The 23200-nt window shown below is 47.0% G+C and overlaps 11 protein-coding genes across 11 annotated transcripts; 5 read left to right on the forward strand and 6 right to left on the reverse strand.

The window, feature by feature from the left end:
* Positions 1-96: 96 nt before the first annotated feature.
* Positions 97-1614, forward strand: F4813DRAFT_238871 (cyclin-like protein). Its single transcript, XM_049239995.1, has 2 exons — positions 97-1069; positions 1124-1614. Exons 1-2 carry the CDS (start codon positions 254-256, stop codon positions 1364-1366), a joined length of 1059 nt encoding a protein of 352 aa, XP_049095960.1. The 5' UTR covers positions 97-253; the 3' UTR covers positions 1367-1614.
* A 113-nt stretch (positions 1615-1727) lies between these two features.
* On the reverse strand, positions 1728-4386 carry F4813DRAFT_238851 (MFS general substrate transporter). The gene is made up of 9 exons (XM_049239994.1): positions 3628-4386; positions 3434-3519; positions 3050-3370; positions 2892-2975; positions 2644-2820; positions 2512-2595; positions 2142-2453; positions 2001-2075; positions 1728-1939 (listed from the first exon to the last, which is right to left on the reverse strand). The coding sequence occupies exons 1-9, from the start codon at positions 3823-3825 to the stop codon at positions 1789-1791; spliced, it is 1488 nt and encodes a 495-aa protein (XP_049095961.1). The 5' UTR covers positions 3826-4386; the 3' UTR covers positions 1728-1788.
* A 610-nt stretch (positions 4387-4996) lies between these two features.
* Positions 4997-6676, forward strand: F4813DRAFT_382932 (fructosyl peptide oxidase; the record flags this gene model as incomplete). The annotated part of the gene is made up of 7 exons (XM_049245872.1): positions 4997-5278; positions 5333-5491; positions 5551-5660; positions 5734-5893; positions 5955-6061; positions 6120-6428; positions 6475-6676. 7 exons carry the CDS (start codon positions 4997-4999, stop codon positions 6674-6676), a joined length of 1329 nt encoding a protein of 442 aa, XP_049095962.1.
* A 476-nt stretch (positions 6677-7152) lies between these two features.
* F4813DRAFT_238994 (proline-specific permease) lies at positions 7153-9628 on the forward strand. The gene is made up of 2 exons (XM_049239997.1): positions 7153-9295; positions 9480-9628. Exon 1 carries the CDS (start codon positions 7628-7630, stop codon positions 9275-9277), a length of 1650 nt encoding a protein of 549 aa, XP_049095963.1. The 5' UTR covers positions 7153-7627; the 3' UTR covers positions 9278-9295; positions 9480-9628.
* Positions 9386-11324, reverse strand: F4813DRAFT_238940 (Fasciclin-domain-containing protein). The gene is made up of 6 exons (XM_049239996.1): positions 11198-11324; positions 11030-11136; positions 10688-10833; positions 10292-10635; positions 9811-10238; positions 9386-9750 (listed from the first exon to the last, which is right to left on the reverse strand). Exons 3-6 carry the CDS (start codon positions 10797-10799, stop codon positions 9486-9488), a joined length of 1149 nt encoding a protein of 382 aa, XP_049095964.1. The 5' UTR covers positions 10800-10833; positions 11030-11136; positions 11198-11324; the 3' UTR covers positions 9386-9485.
* A 927-nt stretch (positions 11325-12251) lies between these two features.
* Positions 12252-13145, reverse strand: F4813DRAFT_239080 (uncharacterized protein). The gene is made up of 3 exons (XM_049239998.1): positions 12925-13145; positions 12833-12860; positions 12252-12756 (listed from the first exon to the last, which is right to left on the reverse strand). The coding sequence occupies exons 1-3, from the start codon at positions 12969-12971 to the stop codon at positions 12331-12333; spliced, it is 501 nt and encodes a 166-aa protein (XP_049095965.1). The 5' UTR covers positions 12972-13145; the 3' UTR covers positions 12252-12330.
* F4813DRAFT_372765 (uncharacterized protein) lies at positions 12840-13841 on the reverse strand. The gene has a single exon (XM_049244732.1). It carries the CDS (start codon positions 13686-13688, stop codon positions 13320-13322), a length of 369 nt encoding a protein of 122 aa, XP_049095966.1. The 5' UTR covers positions 13689-13841; the 3' UTR covers positions 12840-13319.
* Positions 13842-14180: 339 nt separating this feature from the next.
* On the reverse strand, positions 14181-15635 carry F4813DRAFT_239095 (uncharacterized protein). Its single transcript, XM_049239999.1, has 3 exons — positions 15408-15635; positions 14996-15352; positions 14181-14934 (listed from the first exon to the last, which is right to left on the reverse strand). The coding sequence occupies exons 1-3, from the start codon at positions 15523-15525 to the stop codon at positions 14369-14371; spliced, it is 1041 nt and encodes a 346-aa protein (XP_049095967.1). The 5' UTR covers positions 15526-15635; the 3' UTR covers positions 14181-14368.
* A 954-nt stretch (positions 15636-16589) lies between these two features.
* F4813DRAFT_372767 (glycosyl hydrolase) lies at positions 16590-17918 on the forward strand. Its single transcript, XM_049244733.1, has one exon. It carries the CDS (start codon positions 17091-17093, stop codon positions 17790-17792), a length of 702 nt encoding a protein of 233 aa, XP_049095968.1. The 5' UTR covers positions 16590-17090; the 3' UTR covers positions 17793-17918.
* Positions 17919-21219, forward strand: F4813DRAFT_372768 (glycoside hydrolase family 36 protein). The gene is made up of 3 exons (XM_049244734.1): positions 17919-18412; positions 18478-19087; positions 19185-21219. Exons 1-3 carry the CDS (start codon positions 18331-18333, stop codon positions 20737-20739), a joined length of 2247 nt encoding a protein of 748 aa, XP_049095969.1. The 5' UTR covers positions 17919-18330; the 3' UTR covers positions 20740-21219.
* F4813DRAFT_393156 (putative amidase) lies at positions 20968-22801 on the reverse strand (the record flags this gene model as incomplete). Its single annotated transcript, XM_049247378.1, has 5 exons — positions 20968-21137; positions 21197-21353; positions 21419-22251; positions 22318-22507; positions 22556-22801. The coding sequence occupies 5 exons, from the start codon at positions 22799-22801 to the stop codon at positions 20968-20970; spliced, it is 1596 nt and encodes a 531-aa protein (XP_049095970.1).
* Between the last annotated feature and the right edge of the window lie 399 nt (positions 22802-23200).

The raw sequence follows: 23200 nt of genomic DNA on the forward strand, positions 1-23200 counted from the left end.
GTACCTATTGTACATGCATGTCCACTCTCCATCATCAAAGAATTACAGGTACATATTAGGTAAACAGTTGCTTCCAAATTCCTTCCGTTAATTTTGGTCTTTACAACATTGAAAGCTTCAACTAATCAAAAGGATAGTTCACAGCAACAGACTGCAAATCGAGTATCATATTCCCGCATACTAATTTTCTTTGAGTACATAATCCAATACAGCTAATCGAGTCTACCTCGCGACGTCGACACCAACTATAAACATGGCAACAGAGGATGCTCGATACAGACAGTCAAGCCAATATCGGCTGTGGTCCTTCACTCCGTCACATCTCGCTACCCTTCGCGAGAAAACTAACACCCTCGCGCGAACTCACATCTCCAATCGTCTACGTGCCTCAGATTCGCCTGTAGACCCTTTACCTAACTTTCTAACCCCCGACGAAGAATATACTATCTTGAATCACTTCACCCTCGAGCTACTGCGCGCCGCTCCTTATTGCCAACTCCCGACCGATATCCAAGCGACCGCTGCCATATTTTTACGGCGCTTTTATCTCACCAATAGCGTAATGACATACCCGCCGCAGGAGCTTATCAAGACCTGCATATTCTTTGGTTGCAAGGCTGAGGGTTACTTTATACGTGTACAAAAGATCGCAGATACCTTTCCGAATACGACCGGCGAGATGATTTTGGCTGCTGAATACGTTCTGTGCCAGGGCATACGTTTCGCATTCGATGTGAGACATCCGTTTCGTGCCCTAGAAGGAACTGTTATGGAGCTCAGAAGACTGGGCGACTTCGACCAGGACAGGATAAATCACGCGCATAAACGAACGAGGGATATCTTGAAATTTAGTCCACTGGTTACCGATGCATATTTCCACTACACACCCAGTCAGATTATGTATGCCGCGCTGGCAATGGCTGATGAGGAATTGGTGCAGCGTATGCTTCGAGAGGCGTTCGCGGGCCAAGGCGAAGAAGACAAAGCTAAAGTTTGGGGCGTAATACAAAACTGCAAAGAAATGCTAGAGAAGGAACCCCCAGAGAAGATGGCTAGCTATTGGACAGATGTGAGTGAGCTTAGATATGATTCTGATTCTTCATAACTAACTACTAGGTGACAGCCGGAAAGTACCAAAGCTATTAAAGCTTTGCGGAGGAAGCTCATCAAGTGTAGAGACCCTGATAGAGCCGATCTAGTCGCTCTACAGAAGGCGCGAAGAGAGGAGACCGTGCCGAAGGCGAAACCAAAGGTGGGCTCCGATGCAGATGAGAAGGTATTTGGGAATGGAATCGGCGAAGGGCGAGACGCGAAAAGACGAAAAGTTGTTCCAGAAGGAGGTGACCCTTTTGGACCTCCCTTATGAACATGTCTATGAGTACCAAAGGAACAATCCCCTTTATGTTCTAAGCACGGAAATTGTTCGACTACCTAAGGTATGCGCCCTAGTTTATCCCGACCGACGGCTATGGTAGTGAGAGCCTCTGAGAGAAATGATACTCTCATTTCACGCTAGGATAGAATTCGGAAAGTTTGCTCTTAACAACTATAGAGCGCAATAGCATCGCTGAGAGACATCACTTATAGTGTGTTGTTATGAACTAAAGCCCGTTATATTGGGATAGGTAATTAACCCCGACTTGATCCAATTAGTCGAATGATAAAACGTTACTTTTTATCGGTCAGTTAGGTATAAATCTCGTTATAACCTCTTCTTATACTATATAAGTCGTAGACGTTACATTTTGCTAACAGTCAGCTTTTATAGTTGCTCCATACTTAAGCGCCCTATGCCTTGGCCTTAAGCCCTTGGACCTTCTCCTCCTGTTGCGCCTCTTGTGCTTCAAGTATCACGTCGGCCGGAATGCGATCAGGTGTAGCATTGACTAGAACTAGCATTGGGCCTACAGCGGCTACCATAAGAGCGAAGGTCACACAGCTAAGGAATGTTTGTTAGTACAAAGGCCGGCAATTTCGTCTCAGGGAAGAGCAATACATACAATCCGATAAGGGGATTGGCTTCGATTTGCGTATTCATGCCATACGAAATAGCTTGGCCGACAGCTTCTAAGCACCTATCAAAAATGTTAGTTATGACACCCACTTTTGTACACGACGCATAGTCAGCTCGACCAACATACCGGAAAGCTGCGCCGTTACGAACATTGGATTGAGCATCTGTCGCAAATGATGACAAGAGCCAATACATATAAGACTGCGACAGGGGACCCGTGGTTTGGATGAAGAAGTATGGTAAGAAGGACGGAGCGTAGAGCGGCTCATCCCAGTCGATCGTGCCGGGGTTTGTATTGTTAAATCTGGCTTGCATGACGATGGACCAGATGTACACGCCTAAGTTGAGGATAACGACGGTAAACAGGCCCACTTGTGCCCTACGACGTTGGCTGAGAGACTTCATGTCGAGGATAAAACCAAGACCGAAGCATCCGACGCTATAACTTTATTTAGTGATAGATCCCAGATCATAGGGGCAAGACAAGGTCCGCTTACATGCAGAGGAACGGAGAGACGAGCGAAGATAACGCGCGAGAGCGGACGGAGAAATAGGTACCAAGATAAGTAGACCATGAACCACTGCGTTGGTTAGTTTCGTGTCAAGCCAGCGTCGGTGTAGTAGCTTACCCGTAGAAGAACGACCAGATTGCCCATAAAGACGAAAGTAGGATAAGCTTCGAGGTCATAGTGAACCTGATGAGCTTAGATTCTTGTTTGAACGTGAGCTTCTCCGAGACCAGAATGCGTGTGCCGTCGGACCGCACGACGCTCTCAAGAGGCGAGATTAAGAGGGCGAACGGTAGCCTTGGAGGTATATTAGTATATTGCATCCACGTGGGTGTAATGAGTTATTCTTGGGTTGACTCGTTACTTACGCTAGACTTTCAATAATTAAGAAAGCAATATAAGTGTCAGGAGTAACTCCGCCAACTACTCCTTTCTCGTAGTTCTTAGATAAGCTGAGAAGGGAATCATTATCGTTAGCATTACGTTTTCTTGATGTTTTTCGGTGTAGTGTAATTGAATTACTGACTTTATAGCGCCTCCGACTAGCTGTCCGAGGTTTCTGGCGACAATCCACAATGCTAGGTATTTACCACGAGAACCGGATGGTGCCAGTGACATGATGGATCCCGACTCTGCGACGTACCAGCAGCCGCTGCCAATTCCGGTAACGAAGCCGCCGAAAATAAGGTACCATTGATTCCCGAACTTGCTATTGCAGTAATACGATGATCCGCGGATAGGAAATGACATGGCGCCAATAACCAACGCCCACTTTGTTCCGAGCTTATTGACGATGGGACCGCCAAACATACAGACGGTAGCGAGCATTACATAGTTAACCGCCGTGCTATTTTGAAAGGCCTTAGTTAATAGTTGACCTCTGAGGTGCTTGCTCGGATTAGGAACGTACGCTATGTTAGACGTCTGGGGAGTTGCTAGACCACCACCGCCGAGACCCGCGATGGCATCTGCCATTGCTGGGCCGCAGAACGCTTGCTACGTAGGTACTGAATGTCAGCCGCCGTAAATATGAAATATGGGAGCTTGGAACATATTCTGGCAGCTAAAAGGTTTCAAGGGTCGAGACTACGTTTCCGTACATACCACGCTGAGTAGAAGCATCTGTGTCAAGCTGTGCTGATGGATTCGCTTCCATAACGGAACTGCTTTCCTGTAGGCGTCCATGTCGACCCTCTCATCAGCATCATTCGTCGGGTTCATCGGGAGTGAACCCTGTCCTCGAAGCGCATCATCGTTCCCACCAGCGTGGGTATTGGGAGGTGCAGCGTCGAATTTAGACATGACTTGATGCTGTCTTGACTGCTACTACTATTCGTGCGAGTATAACAAGTCTAGTGTACTGTTTAAATACTGAAGTGAAATGGAGGTTCTTAGTACCTAGACATGCTCACGACCTCTCACCAGATATATATACATATTTATATACCTACCTATACCTATATTTATACCCCAGCCATATCGCGAAGTCTAATACCGAGCATCAGCTTTCCTCCGCTTATCATAGCGGCGGTTTAGATAACCTGTGGATTCATTCCTAGGGTGGCGGCGTTAGATAGCGTAGCAGTTCTTTTCTAGACTAGGGTAAAGACATCTTGGGGCCCCGCGAAACTCTGAGAAAGTACATATTGTTTATGTTATGGTTTGGGCATGGGAGCCAGGTGAATAGTACCTAATGTCCGAAGACCAAGCCAAGCTGTCTTATCCGGTTCACCTCTACCTGACCGCGGCGAGCGCCAAAGCAGTCTACTCGGCAGCATTAGACCGATTTAGGAAACGATAGCAGTCCCGAAGTTATGGGAGCATGTAAAGACCCTAGACTTGATTTCCTAGCCCCGCCTTAGACTGTACCGTTTTGAAGTTTTAGGGAATCTATGCCGACGCATACGACTCTGCATTGGCCAATAACATACGGGACCTGACGATAAGTGAAAGCCAGGAATTTTGTCGTTATTACTCGCTTTCCCTATTCTAGTAACCGTAACAGTCCCGACCTGCGGATCTATCAGCTGGGCATAGGTGTGTGTTGCTGAGCCTCTAGAGCAGAGGAGCAATCTCATTAGAAGGAAGATAGCGAATTTATATAAACGCTAGTTTTAATCTACTCGTCTAGAAGGAGGTGGATATTTGACAAGAGCTTAACCTCCCCACTGTCCCAATTAATAGGCGAGCATTTCATTGTTTTACGCTATTAGTAAACTTCCCTTGTCACCGGCCAACCGGAGTCGTTGCTTGAGGTGTCGATTCCGTATACCCTGGGGAGGAGTACTATGTAAGTCTATATCGCGATCAATATCGTGCCACTTGGGACTGGGGGTTGCGATTTGGCTTTGACGGGGGGGTCTTGCACGGCATGCTTCTTTATTTGATCATCAACATTAATTGCAAATAATTGAGATCTCGACTAGATAGACGTCAAATCGTAAAATCCAAGGCACATCATCTGTATGAGAGTATGGCCATGTCTCGCGCAAATACGAAAATCGTGGTTGTCGGCGGAGGCGGCACAATCGGTTCGTCGACCGCTCTTCATCTTGTGCGCTCCGGGTATACACCATCGAATATCACCGTCCTTGACACGTATCCTATACCCTCTGCGCAATCCGCCGGGAATGACCTCAACAAGATTATGGGCATCCAATTACGGAATAAAGTCGACTTACAGCTGAGCCTGGAGGCGAGAGACATGTGGAGAAATGATGAATTGTTTAAGCCCTTCTTCCATAATACCGGCAGGGTAACTTATACGTCACCTACCTCGCGCATCTCTTTTGACGCTGACGCAACCTAGCTTGACTGCGAAAGCACAGAGAAAGGCATAGCCTCTCTTCGACAGGAGTATCAAGACTTACTTGACGCAGGTGCTGGACTAGAGAAGAGTAACGAATGGCTGGATAGCGAAGATGCAATTTTATCTAAGATGCCGCTATTGCAACGAGACCAAATCAAGGTGAGATTTCCCAGTGAGTCTATACGTGAGCGAGATATGCTGATACGAAGATGATGTAGGGGTGGAAAGCCATATTTAGCAGCGATGGTGGTTGGTTAGCCGCCGGCAAGGCGATCAATGCGATCGGCGAGGAGCTGCGAAATCAAGGAGTCAAGTTCGGATTCGGAGGGTGAGGAAGAATACTACAAGCTCTCTTATTAATTAGGTAGACTTGCGAATTTACTAACTTGAGACTCGAACAGAGCAGGGTCCTTCAAGCGACCGCTCTTCGGAGACGACGAGACGATATGCATCGGCGTTGAAACGTTGGATGGGACTAAATACTACGCTCACAAGGTCATTCTAGCTACTGGAGCTTGGAGTCCTGCATTGGTAGATCTGGAGGATCAATGTTGTTCTAAAGTACGTATTTCGATATTCGATGAGAACCTAGAGATGTCATAATACTGATCAGTAATAATAGGCATGGGTATATGCCATGATACAATTGTCGCCCCAAGAAGCTGTCGAGTATAAGGACTCGCCTGTGGTATACAATGGCGATGTTGGTTTCTTCTTCGAACCTAACGAGTAAGTGAAACTTCTACAAATGAAGATATATATCAAGCAAGAAGCTAACAATCTTTAGGGACAGTATCATTAAGGTCTGCGATGAGTTTCCGGGTTTCACTCGCTTTAAGCAGCATCAACCATACGGTGCCGCAAGCCCCAAACGTATATCAGTTCCGCGATCTCACGCAAAGCACCCTACAGACACGTATCCCGACGCATCAGAGAAGTCGGTGAGTAGAGCCGTTTCGACGTTCTTGCCGCAGTTCAAGCACAAGGAACTCTTCAACCGAGCGCTGTGCTGGTGTACAGACACCGCAGACGCAGCATTGCTGATCTGCGAGCACCCAAGATGGAAAAACTTCATTCTCGCTACAGGGGACAGCGGGTAAGCGGCCAGATAGTTCTCTTATGATAATCGCTAACATCCACAGACACTCTTTCAAACTTTTACCTATAATTGGCAAGCATGTGGTCGAGTTGGTAGAAAATAATTTAGCAGAAGACCTTGCGCATGCGTGGAGATGGCGGCTAGGAGGCGATGCTCTTAAGTCGAGACGCGGGGCGCCTGCGAAAGACCTTGCAGATATGCCCGGATGGAACCACGATGACGATTCGAGTAGGGCGAAGATATGAATCGGAATACCTAGGGGTAACTACCTCCTAAACAGCAGGCAAACTTACATATTATTCGAGGACTGCCTTTCTTATCTTCTATTACTTGTGATAACTTTTCGACAAGTACGATTCCATCCCGGTAACAATGCCAAGAGACGTTAAACCATTTTCTACCTAGAAAACGCACCGGTAGTGAGCTTCTGATCGGCTCTCTCCCTCACCTGTACATATACAGTCCCTTACCTCATCGTAATCTATTACAAGGAATCAAATATTCGTTATCTTTTACATGCCCAGGTTCCCAAGGGAAGCAGATCCTAGTTGCTTTTAACTAAGCGTGCAACAAGAGTTTACATCACGCGATCCATTCGAAATGTTTCTGATGCTGGAAAAATCAATATCTCCTCAGCTACCCCAAGGAACCTTGTCACGGAACCATAAGCTTTACTGCGTACGGACCTAGTTTATTAGTATATCTCCGTTGTTAAGCATTCAGCTAGTTTCCCCGGATTTCTTGCCATGTTTTATGGAAGACGGGGCGCTTAGTCTTGGGGGATTCGGTTACGTCCCGGCGGTCATTAAGCCAACGTCTAGATAACCAGAAGCAATGCGAGCAGTGTTATCACAGGACACGTTCTCCCTGACGTACGACGATATCCTAGCAACGTGGCATTTGGTTCTGACCACCTCCCTGATCCGGTATCGAGCTTCCCCGCGATAAACATATTGGCAACGTGCGGAGTAGATAAATACCTGTAGGTATATATATATATATATATATATATAAGGTATATATATACATATATAATTGTATAGTTGTGTAAATTCCTTTATTGTCGAGAGGGTTATTACCATACCTTTAGGTAATTTATGTTCCCATGCGGATTTCCTTTTCGTCTTGGACACACGACAGCTCCGAGCAGATATAATCGCATTACGAACGAAATACAGGTCGCATAAGTCGTAACAATGGCGGACGTCGAAGTAGGACAAAAGGTTGAAATTAAGACGAATGTCGCCGATAATCACGACGATGCCATCGGTGACCTAAAGGCTGAACAGGAAACGCGCAATGTCGGTACCCTCGATCGCAAGCTTAAATCCCGACACGTCCAGTTCATGGCCTTGTCGGGCGCCATTGGTACGGGACTTTTCGTTGGCAGCGGTCAGGTCTTATCACTTGCCGGCCCTTTGTCTGCCTTTCTTGCCTACTTAATCACGGCCTTCAACGTCTACTGTGTGGTTCATAGCCTGGGCGAGATGGCAGCCTATCTCCCCTTACCAGGCGCCGTCCCTGTGTATGCTTCGCGATATGTCGACGAGGCGTTAGGGTTTGTCCTCGGTTGGAATTATTGGTACCAACTCGCTATCGGCTGCCCGATCGAGGTGACGGTGTCAGTTGTGGTTGTAGACTACTGGCCAAACGACGTTCCCAAAGCCGCGCTGATCACCGTCTTCTTCTTGGCGATGGTTATTATTAACTGCTTCCCCGTACGTGTATATGGCGAGGCAGAGTTTGCCTTTGGCGCTATCAAGCTCACGACGATCGTCGGGCTGATCCTCCTCATGTTTATCACTACCTTGGGCGGGACGCCTAGCGGTGAGAGAATTGGGTTTAGGTACTGGAACAACCCGGGACCGATGAACGAATATCTGACGACAGGATCGCTCGGGAAATTTCTTGCCTTTTGGAAGGTATTCATACAAGCTACGTTCTCATATGGGGGTTCCGAGATGGTGGTGATTGCTAGCGGTGAGACGGAGAACCCACGACGTAATATTCCCAAGGCAGTCCGACGAGTTTTCTGGAGAATCGCCCTCTTTTATATTGTCGCTATATTCTTGGTCACTCTATGCGTGTCTTCCCAAGATGACCGTCTCCTAGATGCCATTAAGAACTCGGCTCCCGGAGCCGCGGCATCACCTTTCGTCATTGCTATCGAGAACGGCGGAGTCAAAGTCTTGCCTTCTATTATCAATGCCGTTATTCTCACTTCGGCGTGGTCTGCTGGCAATTCTTTCTTCTATGCATCAACCCGAGTTCTGTATGCCGCTGCGTTAGACGGTAAAGCGCCCAAACTTCTCAAGTACGAGAAATGGGGTGTTCCGTATGCTTGTGTCGGCGCAACCACAGCTCTTAGTTTGCTGTCCTACATGAATGTAAATAACCAAGGAGAAGAGGTCTTCTTCTGGTTCTCAAATATCTCAGCTGTCTCAACGTTAATTGTCTGGTCGGCCATTTGCATCACTTACCTGCGCTTCTATTACGGCTTACGCTATAATGGGATCTCACGGGACTCTTTGCCTTATAAATCGCCTTGGCAACCGTTTCTAGCTTACTTCGCCATATTTTTCTGTCTCCTTGTCGCGATTTTCAATGGGTACGATGCTTTCTTCCCCGGGAAGTTCAGCGCAAAAACCTTCGTACCGCCTTATATTGACATCCCGATATTTCTCTCCCTGTTTTTGGGATATAAAATAATTAAACGGACAAAACTGGTTAAACTAAGCGACATGGACCTGTGGAGTGGCAAGGCAGAGGTAGACCGCCTGGAGGGCACATGGCCGGAAGTGAAGCCAAGGAACTTCCTAGAAAGAATTTGGTTCTGGATTGCATGAAACTCCATGTACTAAAAGGTACGATTGATGAAAACGATTACAGCGACTGTCTTTATAACCCAGCAGTATCAGATGCTGTATGTGCCAATTTTGAATATGCCTGAGGTATTACATTAATGGAACAAATACCCCCTTATAATTTCCGTCGCTTTTTCATTAACGGCGTTTTCCTTCATATTAATTTTTAATTCAATACAACCAGTATTCCTCACAAGTTCGCGATAATGGCTGCACCACCAAAGAGAGCAGCTACGCCAACAGCACCAGTCTTCATGGGCATAGCTGCGTCTTCTGAACTAGACGACTCTGCCGAACCGCCTGCTGATGTAGCGGCGGGGAAAGTAGTAGTAGGGGTTGTAACGCCACTGGTGAAAGGTACACCTTCGGATACGGAGCTGGCGTTGGTGAACGCAGGTGTGGCTGACGAAGCTGTCGTATCAGGGGCTGCAGACGTGTTATCCGGGTTTAAGACTCTGTTTCATGTGTTAGCAAAATATGCTGAGCATATGGCTGCGCTATGGGAGGGAGCGTACTGATCGACTACGTGGATCACGCCATTCTCCAACAAGATGTCGGGAACTGTGATCTTTGCCGAGTTGGCATATACAGTGCCATTTACCACGGTGATGGTAATATCCTGTCCGTTGGCGGCAGTAAGTGTTGTATTTTGCAGCTCTGCGCTATAGTTGACAGAGCCGTTGATAACATGGTAGCCGACAATGTTAGTCAACTGGTCCGAAGTAAGGTTGCTAATAATGCTTCCGATTGCGTTAAAGGCGTCATTGTTCGGGGCGAAGATGGTAATGTTGGGAGTGTCAACGACTGAGTCAGTCAGATTGGCCGTGCTGATAGCACCCTCGGCAGCAGTGAGGTTTGCGTTAGACAGAGTCTCTGTCACATTCTGAGGGATAATGAGGAAACTGTTTATAATGTGGATTGTGCCACCAGTGAAGTTCACATTCTACAAGGTCATTAGTCGAGACTTATCTTCCCTAATCCAAGCGAAGTACTTACAGGAGTGATGATAGTAGCATTCTCCTTTAGAGAACTGAAGAATGTCACGTTATTATCGTGAAGCCGGGCCTCAACAACCTGACCGCCAGTTACGTTGGTGTACGTCCTGTTGGTCAGCAGTGTAGGGATAAAGACAGATTCATCCCCAAAATTATCGTTATAGTATGTGCCATTCAGGATATGATAGCTCAAAAAAGCCTGCAAATAGTCGGAGTTGTCAAGCAGGGAGGTGGTTTCATTGTTGATAGTCAGGGCACTAAAAGCATCGTTGCTGGGGGCCAGAATGGTGACGTTTTGCAACTGATTTAGAGACTCGGAAAATTGGGAGTTAGATGCAAGAAGAGCTATTTGATATGAGCCATAGATCCAAGTACTGGGGGATGTGTATCATCATACCATTCAGAGATGACAGAGACGAATTTTGAGAACCTAGAGCGTCGCTCAAGCTTGGTGTCTGAGCGGCGGCAAGAGAGGCTAACGCCAAGGGAAGAGCTTTCTTATACTGCATGGTAACTGACTGGCAACGAGACGAGAAAGCTGCACTGAATGTTGCTCAATGGTTAACTGCCTACATATTGGAAGAAGAGAGATGTTAGGGTATACCCTGCTCCCTTTAAAGAAGCTCTTTTCGCGACCATTGGCGGCGACGATCGCGGGGTCGTTAACTAAAACAAAGGCCCGATGAAGTCATGATGTCGAGAATCAGGGCCAAGACGACGACATGGTCTAATTGCGTACCTGAAGCCAATCAAGGACGACACATACTATAGGCCTAGTTTCTGGCACGGCGTTGATGACGAGGCAAAAGTTAACGTAGGCCACTAATCGTGCTTGTTTAAGCCGTCCTATCCGAGTTGTTAGCCACAACTTCAAGACCACCGAGACAAAGGGATACATATTTCTCACGTACCATCCTATAAAGGATACAAATAATCTCCCTAGATGTCGCCTTTTGAATCCAAGTATGTCGTTTTTCATAAAGCTCTCACAAATCCCATACATTTGTTGGAATTAACATGTATAAAGTTATACTTAGTTAGTAGGTACTCATAGAGGGATGATTTCTTGATCATGCAGTTTATGTCGTTAAGTGAGGATCAGATTAGCTAGAGATATGGCCTTGGTTCGTTCTCCGCATTCCCGGGATTTATGGCCATTGACGTGATCTTTCCAAGGAAGATCAAAGTGGCTTGGTACAGAGCATATTGTCCCATACTTGGCATATTGATCGACATTCCAGCAGCGATCACCTAGGTACCTAGCTGAGGCTGAGTTTATTATGTACCTACCTACCTACCTACCTACCTACATGTATAAACTTGGATCATTTCTATAAGACCACTGGATACTGGAAAATAGGTAGACAACACTTGAACTGTACGGAAGATGGACCGTGCGCAGCTTCGATAGCACAATAGGAGGTAGTTATCCCGTCTTCCTCGACACAATATTCTAAACGTCATAGACCCATAACCTACATCTCACGGTGTAATAAGCGCTAGATATTTACGCATTAGTAAATAAGCTAGTTAGTCTTGAAGGTTGACAAAGAGCACTTAAACAAGAAATGCGTCGTTATAACATATGACGATGGTGCCAGGCAGACACGTGATGGATTTTCTGCATTACACTCTGAAAGAAGTCATGTAATCTCATACCTAGGTACCTAGGCATTCTCAAAGATTGCGTACGGAAGCAGCGGATAAAGTGTATCTATACGAAACACTTGGGACCGCGGGAGTAGAAGGAAGCAAATGAATTGTAAGATATTATTATTTGCAACCCTTCAGGCCAGCCCCCTATCTATCTTAAAAGTGTAAGACCTATAGTTATACCGCGTTATTTAACTATAAACAATTCCTATAGATGTCAGTGTGCATAAGTAGCCGTAGGTTTCCGTAACTAGCCCCTTAGAGTTCCTCATGGAACAACTTCGTTGTCTCTATGCTTCTTGCTCTACCTCATAACGAGTAGTATATATTTACTGGTTTCAACGTTTTGCTTAATAATACCCGGTGTGACATATGGTCAACCTAACGTCAATGATGTAAGTATTTGGCACCGTGTCTATGCCCAAGTGACACCGCTATAACCTCCTCCGGGCTGCCCCCAATGATTCCTGTTGCTACCATCCCATTTAAGAAAGGCGTTAGGGTGAAAGTGAAAGCAGTAAACGTCCACACATAGGCGATAGCATGCTCAAACCAGATAAGATCCTGCTTTCGCTTAGTATTTATGGCATTTCTCCAAACCCATTGAAAAAAATCCTCAAGAGTAATTACTACGGGTTGTATCATGAAGAAGGCAAATTCCCCCTTATCCCCACGTGTGATCACATACTGCTGCCACCAGTGGATAGAAAAGCTGATGTAGAATGCTAAATAAAGTTGAATGTAGCGAGAAGGAATAGAGCCTTTCTTAAAACCAAGGAGTCGTGCAAGTCTGAGACCGGGTTGTTGTACGGTCTATGGGGAAACCGGCGTTAGTTATCTAGGTAGTCTACCTAGGTATACATAACGCAATTTTTGATTGTCTACTCACCCTACGCAAGAGTTGATGATACGCAACACTATATGGGCTTAGCATTAGCATTCGCAGTTGTCAGTATCACGCATACTGATCGATCTACTTACCTCCACGTCTTCCTCACACTCGTGGCCATCGCTACCGAATTCAACATTGGTGGCCACTCCCAGGGCTCAGAGATACCCAAGAGGACGGCAATTATCGATATGACCGCGTATCCGATACCGACCGTATTCCAGGACCATATTGCGCCACACTAGTTTTTAACAACTCTGAGAATCCAATCAACCCACGACGATGATGGTGGTGCTTCTTGCTGGATTGCCTCGCAGAACCCGATGTTATAAAGAGCTATCAACTTAACTAAAGTATGCCCGGCGAGGTCCAACACTCTCTTGCCGACGAATTGCGAGCGTGGTGCATTTGACTCCAGATGCCCCGGTACGCTTTTGACCTGCCAATCCCAGCCAATGCCACGTAGAGTCGTGGCTAGGCGGAACGCTTACGCCAGGCGTTGCGACCATGTCTTGAGATCGTACCGTGTGATACCCTTGTTATCTTTCCTCGGTGGGTGTTCATCTATTCGGCCTACCCAGCGCGGGTTCGTAGCACTAAAGTCTAGGAATAATGGTAAGAAGACGATGAACCAACCGGAAAGACCGTAGTCCTGTGCCGCATTACCGACGGTGTAGTATGGCCTCTGGAGAGCGAAGAGGACTAGCAACAAGCTGATGGTAGCTGTCCGGATTGGGCCGGGCCCTATTGCATAGCCGAACACCAGTACCACGAACGCTCCGGGCGTATATAGGACCGGTAGCGGTGAACGGTCCTCGATGGGAGGATAGAAAGGGCTTATAAAGCGTTCAAGCATCTTGATCGCTCTGGGGACTCTGGTGTAATCCCTAGTTAAAATGTTCAGGAGAGCAGCAATCTTTGGGAATCTCAAATTTGATGAGGTCGAATTTGTTCAGGGAAGCTGTCCAATCACAATCTAGTTTCGCTATACTGAGTCGGTTAATACGCCTAGGATATTTTGACATGCTGTTAATACCGGTACACCCTGGAACTCAGGCTAACCGCCTTTAGGATTTACTAATATTAGATTCGAAACTGATATGGTTCTCGAATGGTATGATATAATATGATATATGATAGATGAGATGGACCGGTCAGGAATATCAGCCCGAGGTACTCAACCCTAAAGTACCTAACTTCTCATCTCTAGCAGAACGTGAGCTTAGAAAATTGTCTAGTATCTTGATCTGGGGTCAGTTACTAGGACCATAAATTGGCTGCTCAGGACATGTCTCTCATCTCATCTCTGAAAGTCGACCGATGTTGATGTAAAAAGAATAGATCAAAAAAGAATAGATCAAACAAATACAACGAGCTCACCCGGGAGCTTTTAGTCTATGAATATTGCTATTTACACAAGTGGGATTATTGTTTTCAATCAATGTACATCACTCGTTGGTCATCCTCAGTTCCATGATACACCGAAACCACGCACCGAACTGAGCAGAGTACCTAGGTTACATTATCTTCCGCTGCTTAAAACATGCCCGTCTGTGCTTCTCTGCGACGGCGCATTATTGAGCGTCGCTGGTTGTTGTTGGCCCCGTTGCGACCAGCTCTGCCTCCGCGGTTATTGGCATTAGCATTACCGTTGGCATTGCCATTAGCATTGCCGTTGGCATTACCGTTGGCATTACCGTTAGCATTGCCATTAGCATTGCCGTTCCGGTTATTACCGTTACCATTGGCATTGCCGTTGTTGTTGTTGTTGTTACCAGTGTTGCCAGTATTACCGGCGTTGCCGTCATTGGCTTGGTCCTGTGCAAGCCCGTTGGTTGTCGGGTCCGCCGCTTGGATCCCGTCTACGATAGCTGTTCCGATCTCCGCGTCAGACTTTCCAGACTCCGAGAGTGCCTTGACAGCCGCCGGAAGATCAGCTATGTTCTGTTGGATCTGAGTGGTGATGCCCTCCAAAGACTGGAATGCTTCAATGTTCTCCGGCGTGTTTTCAGCGGGCGTAGTGTCGGTTTGCTGCACTGCGACACACCCACCGAATTCATTCGCGTTGCGGCATCGTATAGTGCAAACGTCACCAGTCGAAGCTAAGAGAACGATCCGTTAATCATACCGTTTGAGATGGCTCTAGGTTTGGTATAAACTTACATCCGATGCATGCCAAGTCGTTGGGCATCGTCACTTGGAGAGTAATTTCCCCGTTCTTGTTGGCCTTGCTTTCAGTTGTTGTAACATTGATCTGCCCTGTGGCTCCAGCCGTGTTGCCCGTCAGGTCCATATCACAAGTATACGGACCAGCACCGGTCTCGTTAACTTGGCGAATTGTGATATCCACCTTGCTGCCCTTGGTCACCTTGGTGACTTGGTTTGCTGCCAGAGCATCCTCGGTAGTAGCGCCCACATCGATATTACCGGCTTGTAAAGTCCTCCCGCACTGGTTCACGATATTTGTCACAATCTCGACTTGCGATATGAAGTTGGCGTCGCCGTTGTCATCGGGATTAACTTGAATGCGTATTAGTGAATGTGCACTAAGAATAGACACGGCTATAAAACATACCTTGTAGGCCGAGACTCGCCGGCGATCCTTTCGCTCCTTGGGCTTTGAGAATAACACCTTGGCCGTGAGCCACTGCCAGAATGGCCGAAGTAGTAAAGATCTGTCTAAGGGAAAACATGATGTTCACAGAACTAGAAGACGAAGAATAATAATAATGAATGATGAGAACGGAACGCTGTACGAAAACAATTAACTACCCTAAGAATCGAAGCAGACCGGCTGATCACACAGAAATGACGAAGATGAACGGGAGATGAACGGGAAAATCGTAGATCAGAGCAAGAAACTCATCCTTTCTAGAGGCGTCTCATCTTATACGGATATATACCTAGCAGCACATCATCTAACAGGAGGTCGTTCCACTGCCGTTGCGTGTGGGTGGGGGGTCCCGCCCCTGGTCCTGACCCCTTGCTCGACCCCTTGAAACGGCCCGTAGTCGAGTCGAGTTACCTCGAAGGCCCCCCATCGCACTAAAACAACGGCTTCTAATGGCCTTCTAATGAGTGCTTTATCTTTCGGGGTTTGAGGAAACCGAAATACAAAACCCCTTGAGTCTCCGAGAGCTTCAACCACCATGTGTTGAGTCTTCCTTAAGTCCTTCTTGAGTTCTAATTCGTTATATCTCGTCTCATTTGGTGGAGAAATAAACTGCGGCCAACTTCTCTCCACATATTCGGAGATAAATAATCATGTTTAATGAGAACAATATAACTATTCGGGCAGTAGAGCCGGGAACACTCAAACAGTATGACGCGGTCGATTGGTGTATGTTAGCTTAGTGCATTATCATAAAATTTGCCTTGTAGCTACAATTTCCTTTCTTTCTTCTCGTTGTTGTTGCTATGTACCAACATCATCTGTTCCTCGTACTTTAGTCGCCCACAGCCGTCTCATCTTGGTCATAGCCACATCACATTTATGCGCCTGTTCGCGCTGAGACTTTGGCGAAATACCCATCGTCAACGCAAATATGTGCCTCATAATGTTAACCATAGTGTTAACTTCACCAGAATTCCCGCCCTGTATCATATAATCAGAATGCTCAATAACCGGCCTATCATCTTCGAAAGCTGAAGATTATGATGGCCGTATATGTAACCTCCGTGATCAGGCTGTTGCGGATCTAACATCTCGGGGTCATTTTCTTCGTTGTAGTAAGAATCGTCTAATTTAACCACATAGGGTTCAGATACATAACATTGATAGCAGACGCGGGAGTTGGTTTGTCTTCTGCCATAATTAAATGGATCATACCTTAGGTACCTTAGGTATGCACGGAAACTTGAGTAAAAGACGACTCAACAAGCAGTCGAGTCTATGGTCTTAATAAGTACCTCTCGAGAACGTTAACCAAACAAACCATGTTGACTGCGCAATGATATTGTGCACCTAATGACTTATACGGCCAGATCGTGGTTTGAATTAATGACACCAAGGGAGATACTATGTAATCTTTCATATTTTTATATTTATGTTCGTTTTTATTTCCTATTTCAGCTTCATCGCGTGTGGTACTCCCTGGCTAAACATATGCGATACCGACCTGCTAGGGGGATATTACATTTAGCTTGCTAGGATAATATGACCTTAACTACGAGCCCACCCGGCGTGATTCATTTTTATTTATGTCTTTTATTTTTATTGTATTTTCAGCATTTGATATAGTCGTGTTTATATCGTCTCATGGCGTCTAACCAACCTGCCGTGTTCCTCTTTAGTAAGACGGCAGGCTATCGACACGAATCAATTCCTGCGGGCATCGAGGGCATCCGACGTCTTGGCGTCACATCTAATGCCTTCACCGTAGACTCCTCGGAAGATGCATCCCTCATCAGCGCCCGAAACCTATCTCGGTACGCAGTCGTCATATTCTTGCAGACGAGCGGTGACTTTCTCAACGACGAACAATTAGCTGGATTGCAGAGCTACGTGAGAGCCGGGGGAGGTTTTGTAGGGATTCACTGTGCCGCAGCTGGGATGACGAGAGAACCGTGGTACGGAGAACTCATCGGTGCCGTCTTTACTGATCATCCGGAGCCGCAGCCCGGCGTCCTAACTGTTGAAAAGAAAGACCACGTTATCGTCTCCGATCTACCGGAGAAGTGGGAGTGGTTTGACGAGTGGTATAACTTCGATGCGAACCCCCGCACAAAGGTTACCGTGCTGCTATCTATCAGCGAAGAGACTTATAAAGGGGGTAAATTAGGCCAGCATCATCCGCTAGCATGGTGTCGAGAGTTCGACGGTGGACGCTCTTTTTACACATCACTGGGTCACTTCGGGGACGCGTATTCGGACCAGAACTTCATGGGCCATTTGCTAAATGGTATTCTATGGGCAGCACGCACAGCACGTACAGCACGTACAAGCCGTAGTCTTACTTAGATCTGTATTATCCACCTGTTCCCCGCATGTCTCCTTTTTTATAACCATGGAGATGGCGACTAGAGTAGGATACCCCATGCGGAGTAGCTAGGACTAGGAAGAGCCAAGGCCGCATACTACAACACCAAGCTCCGCGCGGAGTGCCTCTTTACCTCTTTGTCTCTTTACCTCCACATCTCTTACGACAGACTTTCAAGATTTAATGTGGAAATTCTTCATACTAACAAGTAGCCTCACGCGCGACAGCTTACCCAGGTACCTAATCTAACCTAATTCTTAAGATATTACCTCTTAATTTAGTAACAAGTTGCTCTCGATGTCAGATGCACCGGAGCCGAGCTGAATAGGCTTGACAAGGATAGGAATCTTGGGCTGCAGATGACGTATCTACCGGCATGGAATCTCGGAGTTGAAGTAGACTGACTCCTCCCGAAGGATCGAAGTGAGAAATAATAAATATGCGCCTAGATGAGCGGGTTAAAACCGATGCGTTTGTGCGTTTGATCCCTCTACTTCTTTAACAAAGGAGCCACACAACATGAGATTTCAAACCCCCTTAGCCACGACCGTGGTAGGGTCTCTATTCCCCTTGCTGGCGTTGTGTCAAGACAACGTGAATTGTAAGGGACTGTTTATCATCACTCCTCAATTGAAAAATTGTAGTAGCTCACTAACTACCTCTTAGGGATTTCTGTGGGCGATGACGGTCGTTCGTTTTCTCTGTCTTCCTCCAATATCTCCTATCAATTCCATGTTGATCCGTTGACGTTGGATTTGATCCATGATCATTGGGGCGCCTATGCGGCCGAGACGGTTCCCGACTTTAACGGCGTGGTATCCGGATGGGGCACTCCATACACGTACAGTCGACGCGAGTTTCCCGATCTTGGTCGTGGCGATTTTCGAGTGCCGGCAATCCATATTCAACACTCCGACGGGAACACCGTATCGGCATTTTCGTATACGGGGTATGATATTAGCCCAGGAAAACCTTCTCTCCCCGGCTTACCCGCCACTTACGGCGGCGAAGGGGACGTATCGACACTTACTATACGCTTATACGACAACTACTCTGATATCTCTGCGGACCTCTACTACTCCATCTTCCCTAAGTATAACGCCGTTACTCGCAACTTTAGGATTACGAATAATGGAAGCCGGGATGTAACGGTGCTTCGAGCTAGTAGCTGGAGCACAGATATGCCGAATGAGGAATTAGAGATGATTGATCTCTATGGTGACTGGGCTGCAGAGGCTCGCATTAATAGACGCTCGGTCACGTACGGAGAGCAAGGGTAAGCTGGACTTCTTCCGTAGCTTTTATCTTTCTTTGCATTTGGCAACCCCCAAGTCCTTCTCCCAATAATCCTAATCAGCTAACGATTCTGCCAGCTTCCGCTCATCTGCAGGGTACTCATCTCATTTCCATAACCCGTTTCTTGCTCTGGCTTCTCCGAGCACTACCGAGTCTTCCGGTCCGGTGACCGGTTATTCTTTGGTTTATACGGGCTCGTTCTCCGCCGACGTCGAACGCTGGTCGACAGGCTGGGTCAGAGTTCTCCTTGGCTTGAACCCGCTGCACCTCTCGTGGTCTATTGCACCAGGAGAGGTATTTACTTCCCCCGAGGTGGTTTCTGTCTACTCAGAACAAGGGTTGGGAGGCATGTCCCGGTCTTTCCATTCGCTTTATAGAAACCATCTATCTCGCTCGAATTACACATTCGAGACTCGCCCACCACTGCTAAACTCTTGGGAGGGTCTTGGTTTCGATTTTAATCAGTCTTCAATGGTTAGATTGGCCCAAGATGCTGCTGACCTTGGCTGTAGTCTGTTTGTTAACGATGATGGGTGGTTTGGTACTGATTATCCCCGAAATAATGATAGTCTCGGCTTAGGTGACTGGACTCCTGACCCAGCCAAGTTCCCTGATGGTCTCAGACCCTACGTTGAACAAGTGGATAATATAACGATCCAGAACACCTCGGAACATATGGAGTTTGGACTATGGGTTGAGCCGGAAATGGTCAGTCCGGATTCTGATCTGTATAAGCAGCATCCTGAATGGTGCATGCATGCGGGAAATCACAACCGTACACTTCAAAGAAATCAACTTGTTCTAAACCTTGGCCTTCAAGAGGTCCAAGATTATATCATTACGATAATCGAAAAGATACTCGATTCTGCTCCTATCAAGTATATCAAGTGGGATAATAACCGTGGCATTCATGAGATGCAGTCTCCTTCTGCAGACCACGCTTATATATTGGGGTTATATCGGGTTATTGACAATCTCACGACTGTACACCCGGAGATCTTGTGGGAAGGATGTGCGTCAGGGGGGGCTAGGTTCGACGCCGGTTTGCTTCATTACTGGCCACAGAGCTGGACAAGCGATGATACAGATGGTTTAGAACGTCTTTACATCCAGTTTGGCACATCGTATCCCTATCCGCCCTCAGCAATGGGTTGTCACGTCAGCGCTGTCCCGAATCATCAAACCGGCCGTACTACTCCTTTAGCCTTTCGAGCAGCTGTGGCCTCGATGTGCGGGTCGTTCGGTTTCGAGCTAGATCCTTCCACACTTACCCAAGAGGAACTCGATACGATTCCCAAACTGATATCTACGCAGCAGAAAATTAACCCTATCGTAATTAACGGCGACTTCTACCGCTTAGCACTCCCGGATCAGTCCAACTGGCCTGCAGCTATGTTCGTCTCTCCCGAGCATGACTCCGCTGTCCTATTTGCTTTTCAGATCCGATCAGCCCTGAAACCATTACCACCGCCGCTGAAGCTACAGGGCTTAGATCCAAATGCAAAATACACGGTGAGCAATGGGACCTGGGAGCAGAATTGGTCTGGCTCAACATTGATGAATACTGGACTAAGTTTGAGTTGGCCAATCTCTGACTACGAAAGTATCATTTTGACTTTTGATAGGCATTGAGTTATTTGCGGTATGCCTCACTGTGATTGCCTAATTTCAATGTCTAGAAAGTCTCGAGCTATGTGTAGTTTACCTATTGCTTAAACACTCACAGAGCCTAAATAGAGTCATTAATCCAACAAGAAGTAGGAAGAGACAATATCCTTGCCTTATAAATTTCGATTCTCGGTGCCGAAACTATAGTTACGTCTAAGAGGGAGGGATTCGGCTAGGACCGACCATTTAGTCCTAGAGAATCTTCCAGTCAAACTCCTTCTCCCATGCGGCTGCTACCTTCAGACAATCGACATCTGCATATTTGCGACCTACTATTTGAATGGCCGTAGGGAGCTTTACAGTCGGGTCTTCACGAGCAGGTACGAAACCAACGGGCAGTGAAAGAGCAGGATGGCCCGAATCTTCTCAGTGATATCCGTCAGTAATCTGTATCTGAAGTAGAGCATGGATTTTCACATACTATTAAATGGGCAAGTATTGGCTATTAATCCTGTTGTCCGAGCCAAATAGTTCCGCGGACCTTCGTTTGATTCGGGCTCTGGTAAACGTGGTGGTGGATAAGGCAGAGTTGGCATAACTAAAACGTCAAACGCCTCAAGCGCTTTGTTGTAGGCATCCTATAAGGTAACAGGTAATCAGCCTATAGTTATATGCCAGTAATACTTGAAGCAGGAAGTCTTACGCTGGTAGCTTTCAAGAGATTCATAGCCTTCCCCTGCACCTTCGCGCCGTATTTCTCTTGGATCCACAGATACCCAACATACATATTGGATACTCCGGGGCCTAAGGCATCGAACTGAGATTGGGTCAGCTTCGGGCCTACCAGTTCAGCGCGGTCCGTTAAGTATAGCTGCTTCCTCCCATCCATATCGCCAAGGAGCGACTGTCGCCCCCCTGGCAGAGGTAAGGCACAAGCCCAAAGTAAAGGGGCTTCTTTATGTAACGGTACCGAAACCGAAGCAACTTCCGCTCCGAGTGACTTGAACTTCTCAATCGCCGACTTTACGGATGTCACGACGGCAGCATCTTGCCCAGGGACCTCAAAGCCCTCGCTTAGCACGCCGATTTTGAAGCCTTCGAGCATCTTTGCTGGCTCTTTTCCAAGTGTCAGGTCTACAGGAGCCACAAATTTCAATCTATCTCCCTCGAGGCCGAGTGGTGGTTGGCGATCATCCCATCCATCTGGTCCCGCAATCGCCTCGAGGAATAAAGCGCAATCTCTCACGTTCTTGGTCATCGGGCCTACGTGATCAATAGTCGCATCTAAGCTCAGAATGCCAGTATAGGGTACTAAGCCCCAAGTCGGCTTGAGACCAACAATACCGCAAGATGAAGCAGGAATCCGAATGCTTCCACCTTGGTCGCAGCCAAAGGCTAGATCAACGGATCCAGTCGCGACGAGTCGTCCCGATCCGCTACTCGATCCCCCAGCACTATATCCCTTTGCAAATGGGTTATGGACCTGCCCAGTCACGGCTGTTCCAGACATTCCTTCGAGACACGAGTTTTCGCATGCTGTATCGTATTAACCTCACGTAAACTTTACGTATGAGGACCTATAGTTAGATCAAAGAATCATACCGGCTTTACCGACAATGGTAGCTCCAGCGTCGAGAACCCTCGTCGCGACTATTGCATCGATATTAGGAGTCCAATCCACCATGGACGTCCCGTTCGTACACCGAACTCCCGCGAAAGCCATGTTATCCTTGAGCGCTATAGTGCGGCCCCTAAGCAGGTCGCTCGTCGGGTTTATACATTTCGCAGTGACCTATTCTTCGGATTAGAGTCTTCAAATGGCCAATTCGGTAGACTCTACCTTAGTTGCCCACGCGCCTAATTCGTTGTCCTCGGGAACATGGATATCCGTACGCGGATACTTAGCGAGGTCAGGGTAGGGTAATATACTCTTATCATCTGGGAGAGACGCAATGATATCATCCAACGAGGATATAAATGCACTATGGTCTTCTAAGAGAGTATCAGGAAGCTCTAACTCAGCTTTTGCAAGAATTGGTCGTAATTCGTCTTTAACGACTCTTCTACCAGGCTGAGGGACTGACATTCTGGCCTTGCGAACGTGGGCGCGAAAGCTTCATCGAAAGGAGGTTACGAGTATAGTATCTCTTACTGAATACTAAGGGAGATATATAAAGTAGGGTGCATCAAAGAATAATATGTTCAGTTCTAGTATTGCTTGACACGACCTTATCTTTTGGCTTTAATATACACGAGATAATACGGGCGGGGTACAGGGTTGCATATTGGGGAAGTTGTACGGAAGTCCCCTTCGAAAGTTATATCCATGGACCATAGTAAGGGGTTCTCTATGGACATAAATTTTGGAGGGGACTTCCGTATTTTCATCCTTCACCTATGAAAATCAAGCAAATCGGAGACGGATAAGCACTGTCGTCATCAGCATGGCGTTATGTTGCGAGCTGCGATATAACGTGTGTTTATG

The sequence above is a fragment of the Daldinia decipiens genome (assembly GCF_022478715.1).
Source record: "Daldinia decipiens strain CBS 113046 unplaced genomic scaffold F4813scaffold_41, whole genome shotgun sequence".
In the NCBI taxonomy this organism is placed as follows: Eukaryota; Fungi; Ascomycota; class Sordariomycetes; order Xylariales; family Hypoxylaceae; genus Daldinia; species Daldinia decipiens.

Coding starts and splice junctions, on each gene's coding strand:
- F4813DRAFT_238871 (XM_049239995.1), top strand. CDS start 254: ATGGCAACAGAGGATGCTCGATACAGACAGTCAAGCCAATATCGGCTG. Junction 1,070..1,123: donor TGGCTAGCTATTGGACAGAT/GTGAGTGAGCTT, acceptor ACTAGGTGACAG/CCGGAAAGTACCAAAGCTAT.
- F4813DRAFT_238851 (XM_049239994.1), bottom strand. CDS start 3,825: ATGTCTAAATTCGACGCTGCACCTCCCAATACCCACGCTGGTGGGAAC. Junction 3,520..3,627: donor AGATGCTTCTACTCAGCGTG/GTATGTACGGAA, acceptor GTACCTACGTAG/CAAGCGTTCTGCGGCCCAGC. Junction 1,940..2,000: donor GCCAATCCCCTTATCGGATT/GTATGTATTGCT, acceptor AACATTCCTTAG/CTGTGTGACCTTCGCTCTTA.
- F4813DRAFT_238994 (XM_049239997.1), top strand. CDS start 7,628: ATGGCGGACGTCGAAGTAGGACAAAAGGTTGAAATTAAGACGAATGTC.
- F4813DRAFT_238940 (XM_049239996.1), bottom strand. CDS start 10,799: ATGCAGTATAAGAAAGCTCTTCCCTTGGCGTTAGCCTCTCTTGCCGCC. Junction 10,239..10,291: donor ATGCTACTATCATCACTCCT/GTAAGTACTTCG, acceptor ATGACCTTGTAG/AATGTGAACTTCACTGGTGG. Junction 9,751..9,810: donor GTGATCCACGTAGTCGATCA/GTACGCTCCCTC, acceptor CACATGAAACAG/AGTCTTAAACCCGGATAACA.
- F4813DRAFT_239080 (XM_049239998.1), bottom strand. CDS start 12,971: ATGTTGAATTCGGTAGCGATGGCCACGAGTGTGAGGAAGACGTGGAG. Junction 12,861..12,924: donor AGTGTGAGGAAGACGTGGAG/GTAAGTAGATCG, acceptor AAGCCCATATAG/TGTTGCGTATCATCAACTCT. Junction 12,757..12,832: donor ATCATCAACTCTTGCGTAGG/GTGAGTAGACAA, acceptor GTTTCCCCATAG/ACCGTACAACAACCCGGTCT.
- F4813DRAFT_372765 (XM_049244732.1), bottom strand. CDS start 13,688: ATGCTTGAACGCTTTATAAGCCCTTTCTATCCTCCCATCGAGGACCGT.
- F4813DRAFT_239095 (XM_049239999.1), bottom strand. CDS start 15,525: ATGTTTTCCCTTAGACAGATCTTTACTACTTCGGCCATTCTGGCAGTG. Junction 15,353..15,407: donor GGCGAGTCTCGGCCTACAAG/GTATGTTTTATA, acceptor TACGCATTCAAG/TTAATCCCGATGACAACGGC. Junction 14,935..14,995: donor CGACTTGGCATGCATCGGAT/GTAAGTTTATAC, acceptor TCGTTCTCTTAG/CTTCGACTGGTGACGTTTGC.
- F4813DRAFT_372767 (XM_049244733.1), top strand. CDS start 17,091: ATGGCGTCTAACCAACCTGCCGTGTTCCTCTTTAGTAAGACGGCAGGC.
- F4813DRAFT_372768 (XM_049244734.1), top strand. CDS start 18,331: ATGAGATTTCAAACCCCCTTAGCCACGACCGTGGTAGGGTCTCTATTC. Junction 18,413..18,477: donor GTGTCAAGACAACGTGAATT/GTAAGGGACTGT, acceptor ACTACCTCTTAG/GGATTTCTGTGGGCGATGAC. Junction 19,088..19,184: donor GTCACGTACGGAGAGCAAGG/GTAAGCTGGACT, acceptor CGATTCTGCCAG/CTTCCGCTCATCTGCAGGGT.